The 19,299-nt window shown below is 40.1% G+C and overlaps 1 protein-coding gene across 3 annotated transcripts; it reads right to left on the bottom strand.

Moving 5' to 3' along the window:
* Positions 1 to 898: 898 nt before the first annotated feature.
* On the bottom strand, positions 899 to 16,571 carry cacng5a (calcium channel, voltage-dependent, gamma subunit 5a). 3 transcript variants are annotated; one of them, XM_028974574.1, is made up of 7 exons: positions 16,322 to 16,571; positions 8,054 to 8,299; positions 6,694 to 6,735; positions 3,927 to 4,013; positions 3,339 to 3,479; positions 2,663 to 2,808; positions 899 to 2,211 (listed from the first exon to the last, which is right to left on the bottom strand). In XM_028974574.1, the coding sequence occupies exons 2-7, from the start codon at positions 8,247 to 8,249 to the stop codon at positions 1,954 to 1,956; spliced, it is 870 nt and encodes a 289-aa protein (XP_028830407.1). In that variant the 5' UTR covers positions 8,250 to 8,299; positions 16,322 to 16,571; the 3' UTR covers positions 899 to 1,953. The 3 variants fall into 3 exon arrangements, with proteins under 3 accessions (XP_028830407.1, XP_028830408.1, XP_028830409.1); XM_028974575.1 differs by lacking the exon at positions 16,322 to 16,571 and adding an exon at positions 8,569 to 10,306; XM_028974576.1 differs by lacking the exon at positions 6,694 to 6,735 and having other exon boundaries at positions 16,322 to 16,570.
* Between the last annotated feature and the right edge of the window lie 2,728 nt (positions 16,572 to 19,299).

Raw genomic sequence — 19,299 nt, 5'->3', positions numbered from 1 at the left:
GGGGGGGGGGTTCTCCCCCCAGTTTCTGAGTCCTGCTTTCTCCCCCTTTTTCTCAAGGGCTCCTGGCTTTTCTCTCTTCCTCTATCCCTTTCTCCTTTCTTTTATTTTGTGTTTTTCTATAACTGTACCTTTTAACATACATTATTTACATGTGACTGCAATAATAATCTACTGGTGTTAATAAATTAGAAACTGTTCATTCTTGTAACCTCTATTGTGCCATGCCTCTTTCATGCCAGGTAACATCAGACGAGTGAGTTTTAACACAGTGCTTGTACCCTATTTCCTTTATATAAGTTTCTTTTTTACAGTGCATTATGCATGGACCAGCACTCGCAGATTAACTTTCCTGTTCAAAGGTGATGCTTATAAAAGTTTGCCAGCGATATTTGTGATCGATGTCGATCCTTAATACAGAATCTCTATCAACAAGAAAAAACATGGAGGCTTCAGCTGAATAGAAATAATTTGCACCAAACGCTGAAACCGGTCGGTCCCAGCCGAGAGTGGCGCCATGCCTTCTTACAATATAGGTGAGAAACTGAAAGAAAATGAAGAAATCTGCTCAAGCAGAACAAGCTGTTAGAATGTAGATGAGAAACATTGAAACACATGGGGATAGGCAGAAACAAGAACTGTACAAGCCAACCAGCACAAGATCAGTGATGGTTTCACTTTTACCCTCCTGAAGTGTCCATATTTCTTTTTTTTTTCCAAAACCAAATCCATACACTGCACAGTAGAAAGTGAGCTCTAAAGGTGGGCTAGTCAATACAAGATAATGTATATGGATTAAAAAAAAAAAAAAAAAAAAAAAAAATATATATATATATATATATATATATATATATATATATATATATATATGTTTTTTTTTTTTTTTTTTTTTTGAGTGGACGGAAGATGTTTTAAAATATCTTTTTGAGTTATTCCCTTCTTTGATCATTTAATATGCTACTGTTGTAGCTGTACATTCAGGAGCAAACTCTTCATTGAATTAAGCTATTAAGCTATAAGATACATGAATTACATAAAAAAATTGTAAATGCAAGGCAAATTACTATGTATTTTAGGGTTTTGGTTGTGATAAAAAACAGAACATAGATGAGAAACAACCGTAAAATGTACAGTATCATTAAAACCACAGTCAATAATGATAATGCCAAAAATAAGCAAATATATTCACATCCAAAAACACTAATTTCTCCCCCACTCATAAATAATATATTTGCTCCATATATCCCTTCACTGAACACCACAATACTGCAAAAAAAAATAAAACTAGCTAAATTAGTGGCACTTTATTAGTAAAGTGCCATAACATTATATTGTAATACTGCATTGCATTCAAGGCCCAAATTAAATAAATAAATACAAAATCAATGGATCAATATCCTGAAGCAGTTCGCCTTCTGCATATATTGAGCTATTATTCTGCTGCTGAAATTATGTATATTGAGCTGGACTCACCAATGCCTACAATCTCTGCAATGGAACATTGTACCTTGTCATCTTAAATATACTCACTGATCCATTGTTATTATATTAAATCTAAAGAAAATCAAAAATTTTAAATGTATTTTTCTTGCATTATCATTTTCATTACCCACTGGGCAAAAAATTATTTAAAAAAGGTAATGCTGAGTAAATAGTAATCATAAACCGATGGTCCAGTTCAGGAAGCCATTTCCCATTCAGGAATGGAAAAATGTTGAGACATGTCCGCGGTTTAAACACCAGCATGGACGCATACACAGAAGCGGAGCAGCTGGTACAAAAAAAAAAAAAAAACTAGAGATTTTAAAAAAAGAAGAAGAATTAATGGAGTACAGAATTAAATGAGTTAATGGAAAAACCTCTCTCTCAAAGCATTTCCCACACCCCCTCACTCACTCCATTTATGCCCTGGCCATGTGTCTGTTTGTATGTTGCTATCAGACGGTCCATGATACTTCAGCACGGGGACGAGGACATCTGGTCGTACTCGGGACACTTGAGCAACGCGGGGTAGTTGGAGTTCATCTGGAGCGACGCCTCACTGGAGATGTCGGAGGGGCTGCGGCCGCGGGTCCAGGCATCCGGGTGCAAGAACTGGCCTGAGTAGTCAGAGCAGTTGCTCAGGCGTGGCCGGTAGAAGCCTGGGTGTGGCCTGTACATCTCCTCAGCTGTGTAGCGTTTCATGAACAGGTATACGGACATCACGCCAGCCGTCTGCATTGATAAAAACAAAACAAAAAAACGAATTAATTTATTTACTGACAACAATGTCCACTGCAGGAAATTTGGAACAAGAGCTAGTGACAGGAGAGCAGATTACAGCATAACACTGGTACCTTATATCATGTATACGGCATTTTTTGCATTGGTAGTACATGTGTGATAATCTGGATTAGTTGTACCTGTGAGCAAATCTTTGATTCTTTCTTTGTTTTCAGTCCACCCAGGTAGTTTGCTTAATAGATACTGATTGTTTGTGGGTGTGGCCAAATCTGTTTGATTGGGATTTCACACTGGTTTAATCTGAGTAGCTAATAGCAACAAAAACATAGGAAAGTTACTAGTCACTAAATCAGACTGAATGTAACAACGGATTTTGTTAAAAATCATCAAATACACCATTGATCAATGGACTCAGAGAATCAGAAGAGCATGGCTGTCATACCTCTGTTAGCAGGAAGGAGATTGCAGCGAAAGCAAAGGACCAGCCGTACTTGTAGCTAAAGTAGGCCTCGTTAGTTTTGGTCCTGTTCAGCATCTCGTCATTGATGCTGGAGATGTACAGCACTAGGCCGACAACCAGGGAAAGACCTGCCAAAGACAGAGGGTAAAATCTGGAATTATTTTACAAATGTATGATCAGAAGAGTACAAATTAGCTAGAGCTTTAAACTCATTGTTCTTATTAAGTGATGCATTATTGATATGTTGATGAATCAAGATGTTTGTTTAATTGTGACTAAGAAAGACTATTAATAAGGGATTTCACTGGGAGCCAGCAGGAACATGACCAACTTCACAGTTTATTCTATTGGTTGTATAAAGGTTTACAAAATTCACTAACAAGTATGAACGCTGAAAAAATGTCACAATGTTAATGTTCAGTTTGATTTTTAATATTAAAGGAAAATTCTATATTGACATAACATCAGCATTAACAATATTATTTACTGCATTTATTATTTTTTGTTGTTTTTAACATACAGCGATTTTAAAGTATGTTATTATAGACAACTAGAATAATCTGTAGGAAGATCATATAATACTGGTGTTGCTATAATTAATATAATAACATCTGAAAGAGATAGAAACACCAGTGCAGGATTAACAGTGACACAGTACCTGAGAGGATGAAGAAGATGCCTGAGACGAAGGCCAGGATTGTACGGTGGGGCCGGATATGGCCAATGTTGCTCAGAACAAAGCCAATGAACATGAAGAAGAGGCTGACCAGGGGAAAGGGTGTGGCTGAGCGAATCATCTCTATAGAACAGGAAAGGGGAAACCAGCATTTCGGTGAAGACCTGAACATTGAGGATTTGCCCTAAACAGTGAGAACTCCAGAATTCCATGTTGGAAGTAACTCATTTGGAATAAATAAATGTTCTGGAATGCACAATAGTTGATAAGTGCCAATGCAGAACATACATTTTGCAACATCCACTTGCTTTTCTGGCTCTATAATCAGCCAACTTCTCATCTGGATAAATATTCTACTTGTGGTCCACACCTGCCAGTCTGTTTCTTTACTTTACTTTACTTTATTTGGCAGACGCTTTTATCCAAAGCGACTTACAATGGGAAGACACCAGCAATTCTCGTTCGATTTCTATAGAATATCGAGTATACAAACTAAGAGCCCTGATAAGGCTTTCTATACATATACATGTTTCTATACATATTGCTATAGAAATGGAGGTCACCACTCACTCAACACACTGACGGTGGACTCAGAGGTCATCTGGACGTTAGTGGGCATGACGTACTCGATGGTGAAGCACCGACCCTTCTCCTCACCTGGACCACAGAACAAAGAAGACACTTCCGATGAGATGTTAGCACCATCACCTAGCCCACAGATAGCTTATCTCTCTACTAATCAGCTATTTTATGTTGACTCAGAGCCGATTCAGATGACAATACAAATCTTTTCATATATACATCATGAAAATCAGACAGGACCAGATGGAAAATATTTACAGTGTTAAAAATCATTAATCATGATTAATTAATTGTGAAATATGCTATTTATTCTGCATTCATCCCATTACCTTCTGGTCAAATCCCAGACCACTTAATATTCATGTGGCGGCATGATGTGTATGCCATTTTCAAAATGGGTTTTGTGTAAGACCTGAAGATCATTCCTTCTGCCTCCATCAATCTCGCTGACTCACTGAGCTCATTTCCCACAGCAGTGGCTGTGCCTGCCCCTGAGGCAGTCTAATTTAACAAATGCAAGAGTCATTTTATGGGGTGGTGAGGGATCCCATGCGGCCGCAACAAATCTGGAACGGTGACAAGGCTTCGCTCTAATCCACTTAATGCTCCGCTCTACCAGATAATGTTGCCACGGATTTCGGGACCAGAATGCTAATTGGATCTTATTCTTCTCCAGCCAGTTGGGTTCATCAAGGAACAGCCTTCTACAGCCATTCATCATGTTTTATCATAAATATTGTAAATCATGGTGTTGCAGCTGCATTCTTGCAGCAAATAATTGTTTTTGAAACTTCACACAAGATTCAATTTACCTTGTAATAATGAGACATGTTGCAGTATTGTTCTGTTTACTTGTTCTCTTCATAAAGTTTCATTTAACATGAGTTTTATGTTTGATATTTTAACCAAATATGTTTTTACATAACATCAAGTTACATTGTAAAACCTTTTTGTTTATATCACAATAGATTAAAACATTGAAACAAGAAAAACAACATAGTAAACAACATAGTAAAATAAATCATGATAGTATTACATTTCATTTTTTTTCTCTGGAGAAACGGTAAAATGCTATTGTTGTGTGTGACGCATTACAAGCTATGATAAGGGGCAGTAATACAATGAGGCATAAATAATATTCATAGGTCATTCAGGCTCTGTCATCCGGAAATTTAACTCAGACTTATAAAAATAGTTATTTATTTTCTATATGCCACCGCCTGACAAGAGTAATATCATGGCCTTATGGAATAATGTGTTAAATTAGACTGCGAATGTGATAATGTGCAGGTAGAGTGGGGCTAGATTACTTCTCTGAATTTCAATTCCAGTTTCAAAATGACAGATGGCAATATGGGGTGAACATTAAAATGTCCAAAGCAAAAAAAAAACACAGAAATGTTGTGAATGTGTGTGTTGCATGTTATGAGGAATAAATCCATTTTCAGCTTGTAATTATCAATTGATTCAGTTATAATACAACTAAGTAGGGCTGAAAAAAACACAAAACACAATCTTGTCAAACCCTTTTGTTAACTTTTGCTATTAATCACTAAAATGATTTATGAATGTGTGCTTTTTTGGTATTAGAAAATTCAACTGCCAAGCTACATGATGCATTACTTAAACCCTGATCATCTGAACAACTGCTATTTCTTGTTTGCCTCCCCATTTTGAGCTATTTATGCATGTTAACATCCCTAATTTAAATAAAGTGTCAATAAAGTGTTTATCCAGAACAGCTAAATGTGACATTTGGAATATTACAATATATACTGACGTTCTAATGTCACACCCTGTTCAGACCTAAAGTGGAGTAAACAGAAAGGTTAAAACTGGTCATCGGACCACTTTTCAGGCCAATTAAATGTCGATACTTATCCTCTTGGCTAAACCTTTCCCTTGCCGCCTCTGGCCCACTCTCCCCACCAAAAAAGTTCGGAAGTTGTGGTTTGTGGGTCAAATTTGGAGGTCTGTCTGTGTCATCCATTCCACAACAAGGCCACTCAATAACTCCAGCACATGCTGGACCATTTGGCCTTATATGGCCAGAGCCCATGCACAACTGGCAGTTATATAAGTAGCTGGAGAATTGTGCCACTAAATTACTTTTTCTCTGCCATGCTGAGGACATGTGTAGGTCAGGACTGAAACAGATGGATACCGTAGGTTACACTCTTGGACCGAGTCAGTAGAATTCAAAAGCCAAAAGATTCAAGGGTAGCAGTCCATTGGCTGAATTAAAGGAAGCTTTACAATGATAAGTGCCAGTAGAAATGATAAATGTGAGCCTTGTCTATAGGTGTGGCCTTTTAGCTTATTTTCCAACAACTGTCATGCATGGGCCAAGCTTGGCTTCAGGGTTCTGGATGTCATGGCTACCCTACCCAAAGACAGTCCCTACTTAAAGATAGAAATGGACAGGGAAAGAGTTTTACAGCAGATTCAGATGACAACTCATATGGAGATATCGTGAAAATCAGACAGGACCAGAGGATAAAAATAATTAATCATGATTAATTAATTGTGAAATATGCTATTTATTCATTGTTAGTTGTAAAGCAATTTTATATTGATGGACCTAGCAATTATTCTTTTTTATTATTGTTCACTCGTCTCACTGGGTTTACTGTAGGACACATGTGGGGTTTAGATCTTGAGGAGCCTGAGAGAAGGCAATAAACAATAGGAAGGCTATTGTTTATGCCTGAAGGTCTACAGGTGCCCAGACCTAGGAGAGAGAAGAGATGGATACCTGGTTTACCAGTGGGCAACACTCGTACAGGGTTCGGTGTCTCTGAGAAATGAGAGAAAGGAAACATTAGTGTGTCCTCGTCCCTGCAGCATGACCCACTAAAGACAAATGTTGTCATCATCAAAAAGAAGAATCAAGCAGCAGACCCATGCACACCAGGTGGAAGCCATTGAGACAGGGATGTTCAGGTTCTGGAAGGAAAAAACATGCCCCTGCTCCCTGTTATTGACATGTGGGTAGAGGAGTGGATTAAGGGTGGTGTATTAGTTGGTGTCACAGGCAGGGAAGGAGGCAGTAAAAGCAGAGAAAACAGAAGAACCCCACTGTGGGCTTTCATTTGAGGAACAAGACAAGTGTAATGAAGAATATATTCAAAGTTCATCCACAAAAAAAGCACACAGAGGAATTCATGCGTCCACCAAGGCTGATGGGCGCATGTTTGTTCTCTAGGTGCAGAATTCAGTGCTATGTGAAGGAGCACATCAAAAGGATGTGCTGAAAGGATATGGAAACACTGGAAAGCATGGGAGAAGGGGAGGACAGTAAGACACAATGGAGATTCCATTGTTCCTGGAGCTCCAACAAATCCTGCAACTGGCTTCGTTAGAGCTCTCAAAATGCTGAAAAGGATCAAGCAACAATTTAAACCTGATCAATCAGAAATATTCAGAGTAGTTTTAGATTTGGTGTTTTTAGTCATTACTCCACAGTTGTTGAGTGTAATTTCCATTTAAAAAATTGTGAAGCCACATAGAATATTGCCAGATTGGGGTGGCCACTAATTTCATAATTAGTGGCCTAACTAGTTTATTTCCTGATTCCTGAACCACTGGAATATCGAATCTGACCATGCAACACACTCATGTACTGAGATAGCTACAAACATTGTGGTGTCGTGTAGATGCTACGCAGGTTCCGTGCCTAGTTTATTGCCACAATATAAGAGACATCAGTCTCCAGATTATAGTGCAGTGTATATGGTTTTGAATTTGATATTCTAGCTAAATAAATGTACACAGAATTGATTTAATAGAAAAAAAATTAAACAAAAATTAGATTTTTGTCATTAATATCGTATAGTAATGTAACACCGGGTGTTATTCACATGGCTTTATATGACCAAACTGTCATCAGTGCGGAGAAATCCACGTTTTTGTTTGTCCTTCTGTTGGGCAACACCATCTGTGATTGGTTGATTTCTGTGCTGGATTAGTGGAGTTGCACAAGCATAACCGCCACAGGACCATGTTGTGAAAAGTATCAGTCATTGCAAATTCTTTTTAAAACAAACATCCAAAAAAGGGTTGTATGTTATATTTTTGGTTTCAACTGTCAAACTGGCCAAAAATTGCAAACTCACCAGCCAAAAAGCACACCCTCCACAGTCCCGAGTGCAGGGACATGCGGATCTCTGTGCTCTGATTGAGGGGCAGGATGACCCCTTCCTCCAGGTAGAGCCAGTAGTCAGTGCTGACAGCGATGCCCAGGAGGCCCAGTCCGCAAACGGCGAATACGCTGCTCAGCAGTGTCAGTGCCTTCCTGCCGCACAAGCCCATCACATCCCACTCACCTGCTCCAGCAGGGGGCGCCGGCCACTTGAATACGTCTGCAATGGAAAAAAAAACTTCATATATTATAAAAATTTGAATAGCATTAAAAAAATAAAACCTTCCACCCAGAAATGGTCCAAGGAAGTAAAATGAGGGTCATGGCCGCCCATGGTCACCAAATTTGCTAATCCAGGCCCGAGCAGCAACCACATTTACCACAAATAGCTGATTGATACTGGGATTCCAATCAGGCGGCCCGTTAGGATTTGCCTCTCCAGAGGTGCTAATCTCCACCCGTTCTCTAAAGCCACTCCGCTGGGCTCACCTGTGAGGCCATTGCCGCCGCCACCGCAATGACGTATGACGCCATTCTGCACCTCCCTGGTCCCTAATCCCTTATTCAGAGCCTTTGCCGGGCTCCATGGAGATCATTTGTTCGGATGCTTCACAGGCGGCCGAGCCGCACTAAAAAAAGAGCCGTTATTAGCTGACGCAGGAAATGAAAAGCTTTTAGACAGTATTTTTTTTGTATTACATTTAGAAAGCGGGTTTTAAATAAAAGGCTGGGAGAAATGCAGCAAAAGCTCTAAAGAGCAAATAACTCACTCTCTTTCTCTATATAGGCACATAAAGGGACTGAATGTGCGTGTGACTGTACTTTGTATTTGTTTGCATGCACGGCTGGAGATGTGGAAGTGTGGAAGTCATGTATAATGGTGCACCTCCGTGGTTTTTCTATGTCTGTATGAGTCACAATCTGGATGCATGAGGAGGCGTTTAATAAGTGTGGGATGGCCTGGATGCTTTTTTTCCTGCATCTGGCAGCACGTTACACTCCATTCATGCAGAAGCACCTGAACAGATGGAGAAGTGGCTGCCAGACACGTGACGGAAAAAAAGAAGCTAATACACAGTTGTGTGAGATAGATTTGAGATTCTAGTAAACCTGATATATTAACTGAAGACACCTAAGAAATTTAGAAGAATTAAGAAAAAATTAAACCACCTAATGCTGAATGTTAAGGAATGGACACCACTAGACATTTGAAGGTACGCTCTGTGCAATCTGTAAGCTCAGTAGAATTTGAAGGTCAGACGTATACCTTCAACTCTTTGTAAACAGTTTCTGCAGTGTGTTGGAAAAGGTTGAAATGGTGGACTTGGTCATCAACAAGGTTAGCAACATCCATATAGATGCAGATCTCAAGGTTGTCCAGAACATCACACTACATGTACTGGATTGTCTTACTCCAATAGCGCACCTTGCTTCATCTCTTCTACAAATTAACAATCCTTATCCACGCATATGTCCTCAAAGACATCATATTCCAGAGGTTCTTTGTAACCCTTGTAGACCCTCATGTAGCGCCACAATTTGGCTCGTCAAAGTCACTCAGTTCCTCACAGCTATCCATTTCAACACGTCAACTTCAAGAACTGAAGGACACCTGCTGGAACTTGCTGGACAGGAACCAGTGCACCCAGATCATCAATGTTTTTAACAGTGGTGTAGGTGATTGGTGTTCATTGGTACATAAATCTCAAATCACCGGTTAAAACAGAGTGACATATCAGATTGTCAGGACACTCTCATTTCAAACTCAATACTGAGGACGGTCCTCGATAGTTACTTTTTTCAATACTAGAAGGGGAGAAAAAACAAACACATGTCACAACACACCCTAGAGACAATTAACAGTTTTTAACATATAAAAAAACCCAACTTTCTCGGCGTTCCTGGGCTCCATTTTCAGCCATTTTGCTCTTTGCTAGATTTACGCCGGTGGGATCTTAAACTATTTTGGCAGGAGTCCTCTTTCATTTTTGTGCTCTCCTTTGGATTTGGAAATTTTATCAGCCTTTGAATTTCAAATACTGTTTCAATACCAAAAGAAAATTTATATTTCTGAATATTTTGCCTCTACAATTTTGCTGTAAATAATTTGAGTGTATAATTTTCCATGCCAATAAATTCACAGTAAAAATTTAAGCACCAAAAATGTAAAAAATTCAACTAATTTGACATTTTTACAGCAATTACCAGATGCCCTTATTCAGAGCGAGTTACAATCAGTTGATACAGGGACAGTCCCCCTGGAGCAACTTAGGGTTAAGTGTCTTGCTCAGGGACACAATAGTAGTAAGTGGGATTTGAACCTGGGTCTTCTGTTACCCACTAGGCTTCAACCACCCAACTCATGAAATTCAGGCTCAGGCTCATGATGCTCTACTGTACCGATAATCAGTTTATCATAAGCTACTTAAATAAAAGCCCACCCACAATGATCTCTGATTGGTTTACTTCACAAAATTAGCCAATCACGATGCTGTTTGTCTATGGGATCAAAAACACACGCAATGATCCACACATATATACACGTTCTTTCTATCTCTCCTTCCGTTGTCTGATTGCATTATGCAAATGTTAATGTCTCGCATGCATGCTCTTGTTTGCTTGCTTTAGTTTTTGTGATATTTATGCAATTTGCAAGCATCAGGGAGCCGCCATCAATATGTGGGAGATTCACGGAACTTATAAGACACTTATAATATATATATTTTTTAAAGACACATTCCTGCCATTTTTTCTGCTGAAATTTTTCACGATCATCAATCAAGATTGTATAATCTCCCAGCCCTAATGTCTGTGCAATATTTCAGGCCTTAAAATGTGATCTGTAAACTGTCCATTAAGCTTTAGTGGAAATGTGATTTGGCCAAGCACTCCCCTGTAATAACACAAAAAGGATCAACCATCAATCAAGCTCAATTTAAAAAGAAAAGCATAACAAATGCCTGACCTCGGTTAACAATCACACTGAACCCACAAAAAGTTCCATTCATACCCACAAACAAATTCCATTTGGATCCCAACACAAGCGAAAGCTCTTGAATGGCTTTTGAGTGGCTTTTTTACCATTTGCATGGTGGGAGCACAGAAAGGGCTATATGGTGGGCTTTAAATGTCCTGAATCCTCACCACCAGCCCATGGGACTTGAGGACTTGTCATCCCGTTGTCCTCTGGCAAATGAAATTACAGCTTTCTGCTGTAATTTTTTTTTTTTACTTACCAAAGGCTGCGTACATTTAAAGGCTTCAATTAAAACACTTCCTGCTTCTGACATCCTTTGAAGCCTGGTTAGAAACTGAGATTCTAGGTCTACAGGCCAGACACAAAGAAAACATGATTACTATTATCATCCGTTGCATATTGGCTCAGTGGAAAAAAAAAAAAAAAAGCCGTGTCCTTATCGCAACTGCAGGGCTGAAGCAGTAGTGGTGACAGCATTAGCCTAACGCAAGAGCAACGTCGTAGCAACGCTAAAAGTAGGTCAGTTGTCTGCCCAACTCAAAAGCACACATCCAGCCGCATCAGCCTCAACCGGCCTCCTCCCTCGCAGCAGAGACCAACAGCCTAACCTTAAAAGGATTGTCCCAGAGTATGTTAAATACAAGCGAGTGTGGCAGGAGGGTATATAATACTATTATTAGCTCCTGGTGTAAAAAATGACTCAAATGTCTCGAAAGTGACATGTCTACTTTTAAGAATATGATTGCAATACGTTTTATTTTGGAATATTATTATTCCTCAGTTCTGTACCAGAGAAGCATACACGTCAACGCAGGGTGACACATTTTTCCTGTTTCCTTAGAGATGCGATTCCTGACGGACACGGATGGGCTGGAGCGGAAGAGCTGTACACCCCAGGCTTCACTTGGCTCCTCTGTCCCTTGCAAAAGCACCACGGGGCAGACGTTGAGCTCCCTTATCTACAAAGAGAGACCAGGACAATCTCCTACTGGGGTGATGAACGTTCATAGAATCGACAATTTTATTAATTATTGATTAAGCCAATAAACTTCTCTAGAGACCTGCTCACTACATGTTATATGCATTCAACAATAATTATCATTAAGCACATGTAAAACAATCGGCTAGGTCATACAAAGAATTTCTTTACATTCCATCACAAAATGCAACTAAACAATATAGTGCAGCACACATATGAAATATCTAAAAAAATGATATATTAACAACAAAAATATAAACCAAAGAAGCTGTCTGAACATGTCTTTTAAAGTTTTGCCCACCATTTTATGTTGTGAAAAATGTCTTTATATAATCGATTAATGCATTTGAATGTAGATATTGAAATGTAAGGTAATATGATTTTTTTGTTTCCTATTTTGGTAAATGATATTGTTTTTTTACATTTACAGCATTTATAGACCTTATAGCTTAAACCACATAGCTGGTGGTTGAAGGATTACTCTGTTAATTAATCAGACAACACACCTTTTCATTCAGTCTGAGCTTTTTCTTTTTACAATAGTTCATATTCTTGGCCACTGATAATTTTAATTCTGATTCATTCTAATGACCTCAAAATGGCAATTATCTCCTTGATTAATTGGCTGGATGATTAATCAGTTGACCACTAGTAGAGGTGATGTATCTGTTTCACAAGGCTGTATCTGTTTCCAAAGTCCTTGGTGACAGCGCCAGCCTCACAGGCCAGCCTGTTCCGACATCTGACTGTTGATTGCAGGAGAAGATGACAAAATTAAGCAATCGAAAAAGTACGCTAACATGAGTAGACACTGCTCTCCATGTTCTAGTCTACTAGATGAAGCCTCGCAATCGAAAGCGACTGTAACCAAGGTTCTGGCATTTCTGGAGTCCATGTCTCAGTATCCAGTGATACTGCTGTGCGTCGTCTGCCGTGCTGGCCGGTGTACTGTGATGGATTTATTTTCAATGGACGTTAGATGACTTTTACAACAAGCTGAGCACAACAAGTTAAGCTACAACAAGAAGATGTGTGGGCCTAACGGTCACAGAAGTGGACTTGTACCCGGAAAGTTGCAGGTTCGAATTCCGAATAGACCAAAGTACCCTCCCCACACTCTGCTCCAGATGGCTGTCTACTGCTAAAGGTGCTCTGTATCACAATGACAAAGAATTCACTTTCACTTTAAAGGGATTCTAAAGGAATTATTTTAATCTGAATTCTTTTTGTTGATCTTTGGTTATTGACTACATTTACATTTATATTTATGGCATTTGGCAGACGCCCTTATCCAGAGCGACTTACAACGTGCTTTCAATTTACCATCGATGAAGTGATCAGTTCTGGTTCATTAGGACCCCAACTATAAATACAATCTTTTTATTCACTCTGTTGTAGATTCTGTACTTAAGTTAGACAATAAGAACAAGTTACAAGTTAATCTAAATATTCTCTAAAGAGTAAAAAAAATTTCAGTGACTGAGCTCGAGGGGAAGTTCATTCCACCACCAAGGGGCCAAGACGGAGAAGAGTCTAGATGAATCTCTTCCTTTTACCTTTAGCGATGGAGCAAAGGTTATTGACTAATCACACAGTTAATCAGTAAAACTGAAAAATTAACATGATAGCATGTTAGAACGGGATTATAAATAAACTCAATATCATGATAGCATTGTCTAGTAGATAAACAAATTTGGTAATAATTGCTTCTTACTTCATCCATGATGCGGCACATTCACCTCAAACAGACTAATTTCAAATAATTTTAGCATTTTATTACCTACAATGCTTTGCTGCAGCTCACAGGGCTGTGCCAAATGTCACGACTTTTTTCATTCTTTCCAACAGGACGGGCTGTAAACGTGCCCGTGGGGCATGCCAACACAGCCGCATTGAGTGATTCAGACACCTCGTCCTCTCAGCGCCCTACCTCACCCGCCCCTAACCAAAACACACATTTAGAAACTCTGGCCAGTTCAACCTGCCGTGGTATTTATTTTACTTTTGCCTAAAAACATTTTATTTGCTGCATTTCATTAACAGCCTTGGAAGTATGGCCTAACTGTAGATGCAAATTAAGCTGATTGGAACAACCTAAGGATGGTGGTAAATGCTGCAAACAGTCATGACATTTTTTTTGGGGGGGGGGCATGGCTATCACGATGAGCTGACCCTGCATGCATTGTTTTTGCAATTATATGGGGTATACCAGAGTAGTGTGTTCATTGTACTTTTACTGTATTGTGTTTTGAAAGCGTGTTACCAAAGGAAGAGTGAAGGAAAATAGTTTGGTATGCGGTAGATACAATATGTAAAGAACAAGAAGAGGCGCCCCCCAGAGGGTGGATTTACTAATATGATATTGCACTAAGTGGAACTGAAAAGGCACTGTTAAACTGTCAAGTGCGCACTGTGGAATGTTACTAACCAGGAAAGCCGAATTGTACGAGGCCAAAAAACTTTCCGCTCTTCACAGAGCAAACAGAAGACCTTATATCCACTGAGCTATAACTATAGAAGACTTCATTGTAATTATGAACATTTATATTACCAGCAATCTTGCAAACTGACTCCACTACTTTCATACAAATGCCAATATTTTGAATGTCTTGCTTGGCTTTTTTGGTTGCGTTAGTGTGTCACCGCGTTGACTGTGGGGCACAGACAGAAGTGTGTCATGAGGACCTGGCTGGCACGGTGACCGCCTTCACACGGTGCTGCAGCGTTAGCGGGCGGTCAGCGGGCATGAGAAAGCTAGAGTGAAGTGAAAAGAGGTAGGGATGTGTGTGTGTGTGTGTGTGTGGCTGCCACAGCTTAGCACACACCCTTCCACCCCACAAATGAAGTCAGTGCATGACGTCGGACCCCCCCCTCCACCCTCCAACCATTTACTTCATCTTTACTGCTGATCATCGTCCCTCGGCAGAACAGACACAGCCATTTCAGTCCACTCTGCTGTGTGTGTGTGTGTGTGTGTGTGTGTGTGTGTGTGTGTGTGTTCATTTAGCATCTATTCCCATATCTTGTCCAAACAAAGAATGAGAAACTGGGATCTTCGACAATTAACAATTAATAAATAAACCAATTAAAAATAGATTTGTTCATGCAGTGTAAACCACTGTGTACATTTTAAAATAAATCCAGCCGCACACACACGCCATGCACACATCACCATGTTAAAAATAAAAGCCTAATATCTTTAACATGCGATAACCTCTTTTAAAAATGAGTTCCTGCAAGTAGGATTTTAGGTGTGATATTCAAACTTGTCGGATATTCAAACTATCAGTATATTACGACCATTACCTCACAAATATCACAAAATATTCTTTTAAAAGATAACAGTAGCTAATGATCCTGCACAGCACCCGATCCCATTTCCATGGGAATGAAAGGGATTCGGAGAGACCCAGCTCCCTTCACCATGGAAACCCAGCTTTGTGCCCACATGTTCGCTCTGTGCAGCTCCACCAACTAGTCCATCACAGAGCAGGGAGAAGAGGCGAGGAGCACCAAGGTTCGACACGCCATCGTCAGCCCAGAATTAGATCTAAAAAATATTAACTTCACAGCGTCCAACATGAACAACTTCACATAACCAGGGTGGAAGACGAAGAGGTTATTATCATAACCACGATTCCGGTGGCGATCAGTGATGCCATATTTCTGACAGACCAGTTGCATGCAGAGAAAGTCCTTTCTGGAAGCAGTCGAGGGATCATTATACTCGTCACCAACTCCATAACATGAAAATAAGTCGTCATCACCACAAAAAGTACATGGTTATGTGCAAACATTTTTTTGCTAATGTTTTTATCATCAATAGAACATGATTATAATAAACATTCTGATTAGGTTTCTGTAGCTAGATGTAGATATTCTTATTTATGCATGAATTAATTCATGTTTTAACTAACAGAATATTGTCGAGTTTCCTTAACCGAAGCCCAGTTACTGAAGTGTCATGCTGGAAATCTGAATTCAGGTGCATTACACTAATACGACTACTACTAGTACTACTACTAAATAATAATAATAACCATCATCACCAACAGCATAAGACGCTTGGTAATCACAGACTAAAATATCTCAGTGCTGAAAATATCGACAACAAACGAACTCGACATAATAAAACCTTTAAAGCGTGTCAGGAACGCGATTTTATTTCCACCGCGACACGCCGCGCGCTTTGATGCCCAAAGTCTCCAGTTGTTCCCAGACGCGTTAAAAAGTCGGAAAGAAAGATCGTTTTGGAGGGAGATGCTTTAAAAGTGAAAGTGTCCTACCTGGAGCGCGGCTGCCGTGACCGTGGGAGCGGGAGCGCGCTCAGGCGCGTGCCTGTCGTCTCTTCGGCGCGCGAGGCGGACGCGTGCGGGGCGAGCTTGGCGCGAGCTGGCCGGAGGATTTTCGGTGCGCACGTGACTCGCCTGACTCCGCCCCCTCCGCCTCTTCCTCCTCCAGTAAGGTTGTTATTTCCTTTACTGGACACGCCCACCTTCCTCCTTCAACAGGTGCACAGCCTCATGGTCCAGTTCTGACCCCGAACCTTCCCCACACATTGAACGTTCTAGAACGTTCAGTAACGTTTCAGCCAGGAACGTTCATGACCTGGTCCTAAACTCACACATCCTCACACCTGCTGGCTTACACCAGCAGCACCTGACAGGTCCCCAGGTGGTTGGTGTTGAGCAGAAACTCCATACGTACAGTACAGTTTGGACACACCTTCTCATTCAATGTGTTTTCTTCATTTTCATGACCAGTTACATTGATAGATTCTCACTGAAGGCATCAAAACTATGAATGAACACGTGTGGAACACATGTACCTGAATCCAATCGAGATGTTTTGGGTGAGCTGGACCACAGAGTGAAGGCAAAGGGGCCAACAAGTGCTAAACACCTCTGGGAACTCCTTCAAGACTGTTGGAAAACCATTTCAGGTGACGACCTCTTGAAGCTCATGGAGAGAATGCCAAGAGTGTGCAAAGCAGTAATCAGAGCAAAGGGTGGCTATTTTGAAGAAACTAGAATATAAAACATGTTTTCAGTTATTTCACCTTTTTTTGTTAAGTACATAACTCCACATGTGTTCATTCATAGTTTTGATGCCTTCAGTGAGAATCTACCAATGTAAATGGTCATAAAAATAAAGAAAACACATTGAATGAGAAGGTGTGTCCAAACTTTTGGCCTGTAATATACTCTGAGATTCCTTGTACGCTATTCCTGCATCCCTGGGGCATTCGTTCCCACATCACCCGCTCCATTACAGCCAATATTGAAAAGAGAACGTTCCATAGATTATTTCCTGGGTGGGGCTCCGCATTTGCACCTCGTTCGGGTGACGCATGTGATGATACGAGACTACGAAATCTACTAATGTACCTTCATAATTACAACATAAATAACAATAATATTATCTGTGCGCAAGTGAGGGATTGGCTTATGGCTATTTTTATGGTAGATGCACTGAGAAACATTGCATTTTATTGCTTGTGCATTTTTGCAAAAATTCACAATAAAAGACATTCCTTTTCACTCCAGGCGTTACAGAACGAAACCAAGTGCAATTGTTCAAACAGCGTTGAAATATTTAACCGAGTTTCAGTAGTCAGTTGCCTGTTGGCAGTGTGGCCGCAACTAGGATTTTATTATGTTTTTATTGTTCTGCTGAATATATAGTAACGTTTCAGCCAGGAAAGTCGTCGCTTTTTCTCAGGACCAAGAACATTTCACTGATGGTTATCAAGTAATGTGGTATAAAATCTGGCCGGGTGTGTGTGTGTGTATATATATATATATTGTATATAAATATAATGTCCATGGCAAACTTGGGCTGAGTTCATAGTCTTATCCAGTTAACTCTTGGATCCAAAATGTCAAGAAGCATCTCTCTGCAGACCCCACAATTTTCTCCTGTGTAGGCTCTCACCCAGCAGATGGAACATTTTCAAATATGGTGTCCTGACAGAATCGTAGAAGAGGAGGAGTAGGGATTCAGGATTGGTCTTTTAGCCTCTCCACAACACTGCCAATAAGATGAGTCGACGGGATCCTTGTGATGCTTGCTGGAGCTCGTTTCTCACTCTGTGGGCGGGTATGAAGGACACCAGTCAGTCAGACCGACCTGATAGATGCTGACAGCTCCAGCAGTCACACCAGCATCTAGCCATCAATATCAGGAAGGGTCCCACTGAGGGATGAGGGTGTGATTTCGGAGACTCTAAGCACGCCTTCACCCACTAGCTAAAGATTTATCCATGTCCTTGGAGGGACACTTTCTTTTCATCTCTAACCTTCAGTCTGCCTGGGGGGGCTCTCAGGGGACAGACGCTCTCTTTGCATTGGAGAAGTTTTGATGCCCTCATATGATGTGGAGAGCATGATGTTAAAGTCTCCTGTCATGTCTGGCAGCTCCCTCGAGCGACCAAGTCAGCAACGGTCCCTGAAAAGCCCAGCAAGACTCGCCCTTCATTAGAGAGGGAAAAAAAAAAAGAGGCGCAGTCCTGGTGGCGGCTCATTGGCTCTGCCGTAAAGGCTATCAGCACCGAGGCTCGGCCGGCCAGATGAAAAATTCAGAGCTTCAATTTCACACCTCCTTTGTGTCTCTCTGGCATTAAAGTTTTATACCTTATCCAGCCTTCCAGAGACTGATGACAAATAAATTTCTGGTCTCTGAGATTAAAACAAAGCCTCTTTTAATTATGATTCTGTTTTATTATATCATGACACGTTTTTAAAATTAATTATATTGCTCATTTATTGAAGCCCTTCGTGATACATTTAGAATTTTTTGTCCATTTTACCATGATAATCTTCTTAAGAGCTTGAGTTTTTGATATGTAAAAATAAAAGTATGCCACTACCAAAAGCACAATTTTTGGTCTTGTAATTATGACAAAATAACATTTATTACCATGTGATAATGACCTGAGATCAAGTTCTCATTTGTATATGCCTTTTAGGCCTTTTCATCTTACAACTCCTCAGATAATTTTGGCAATTATTGCCAATATGCACCGCATTGCACAATTTACAGTGCCAAGGTTCTCAATTTATTCAGAATTTTGAATTACTTTGACATTTTTTTTAGTTTACTTCATGTAGCGCAACTGTCATCAGTCTGCATTGTTCATCGTTGACCTGTGTGTTCTGAATGTTGGTTTCTAATTTGAATGTGACTGTTGTTTTGTCATGAAATTCGGGGTACTGTATTAACATTAGTAACACATGTGACGAGGATGAGCAAAGTGTACCACAGG

Source organism: Denticeps clupeoides, chromosome 3 (assembly GCF_900700375.1).
Source record: "Denticeps clupeoides chromosome 3, fDenClu1.1, whole genome shotgun sequence".
In the NCBI taxonomy this organism is placed as follows: domain Eukaryota; kingdom Metazoa; phylum Chordata; class Actinopteri; order Clupeiformes; family Denticipitidae; genus Denticeps; species Denticeps clupeoides.
This window is presented reverse-complemented; position numbering and strand designations above follow the sequence as displayed.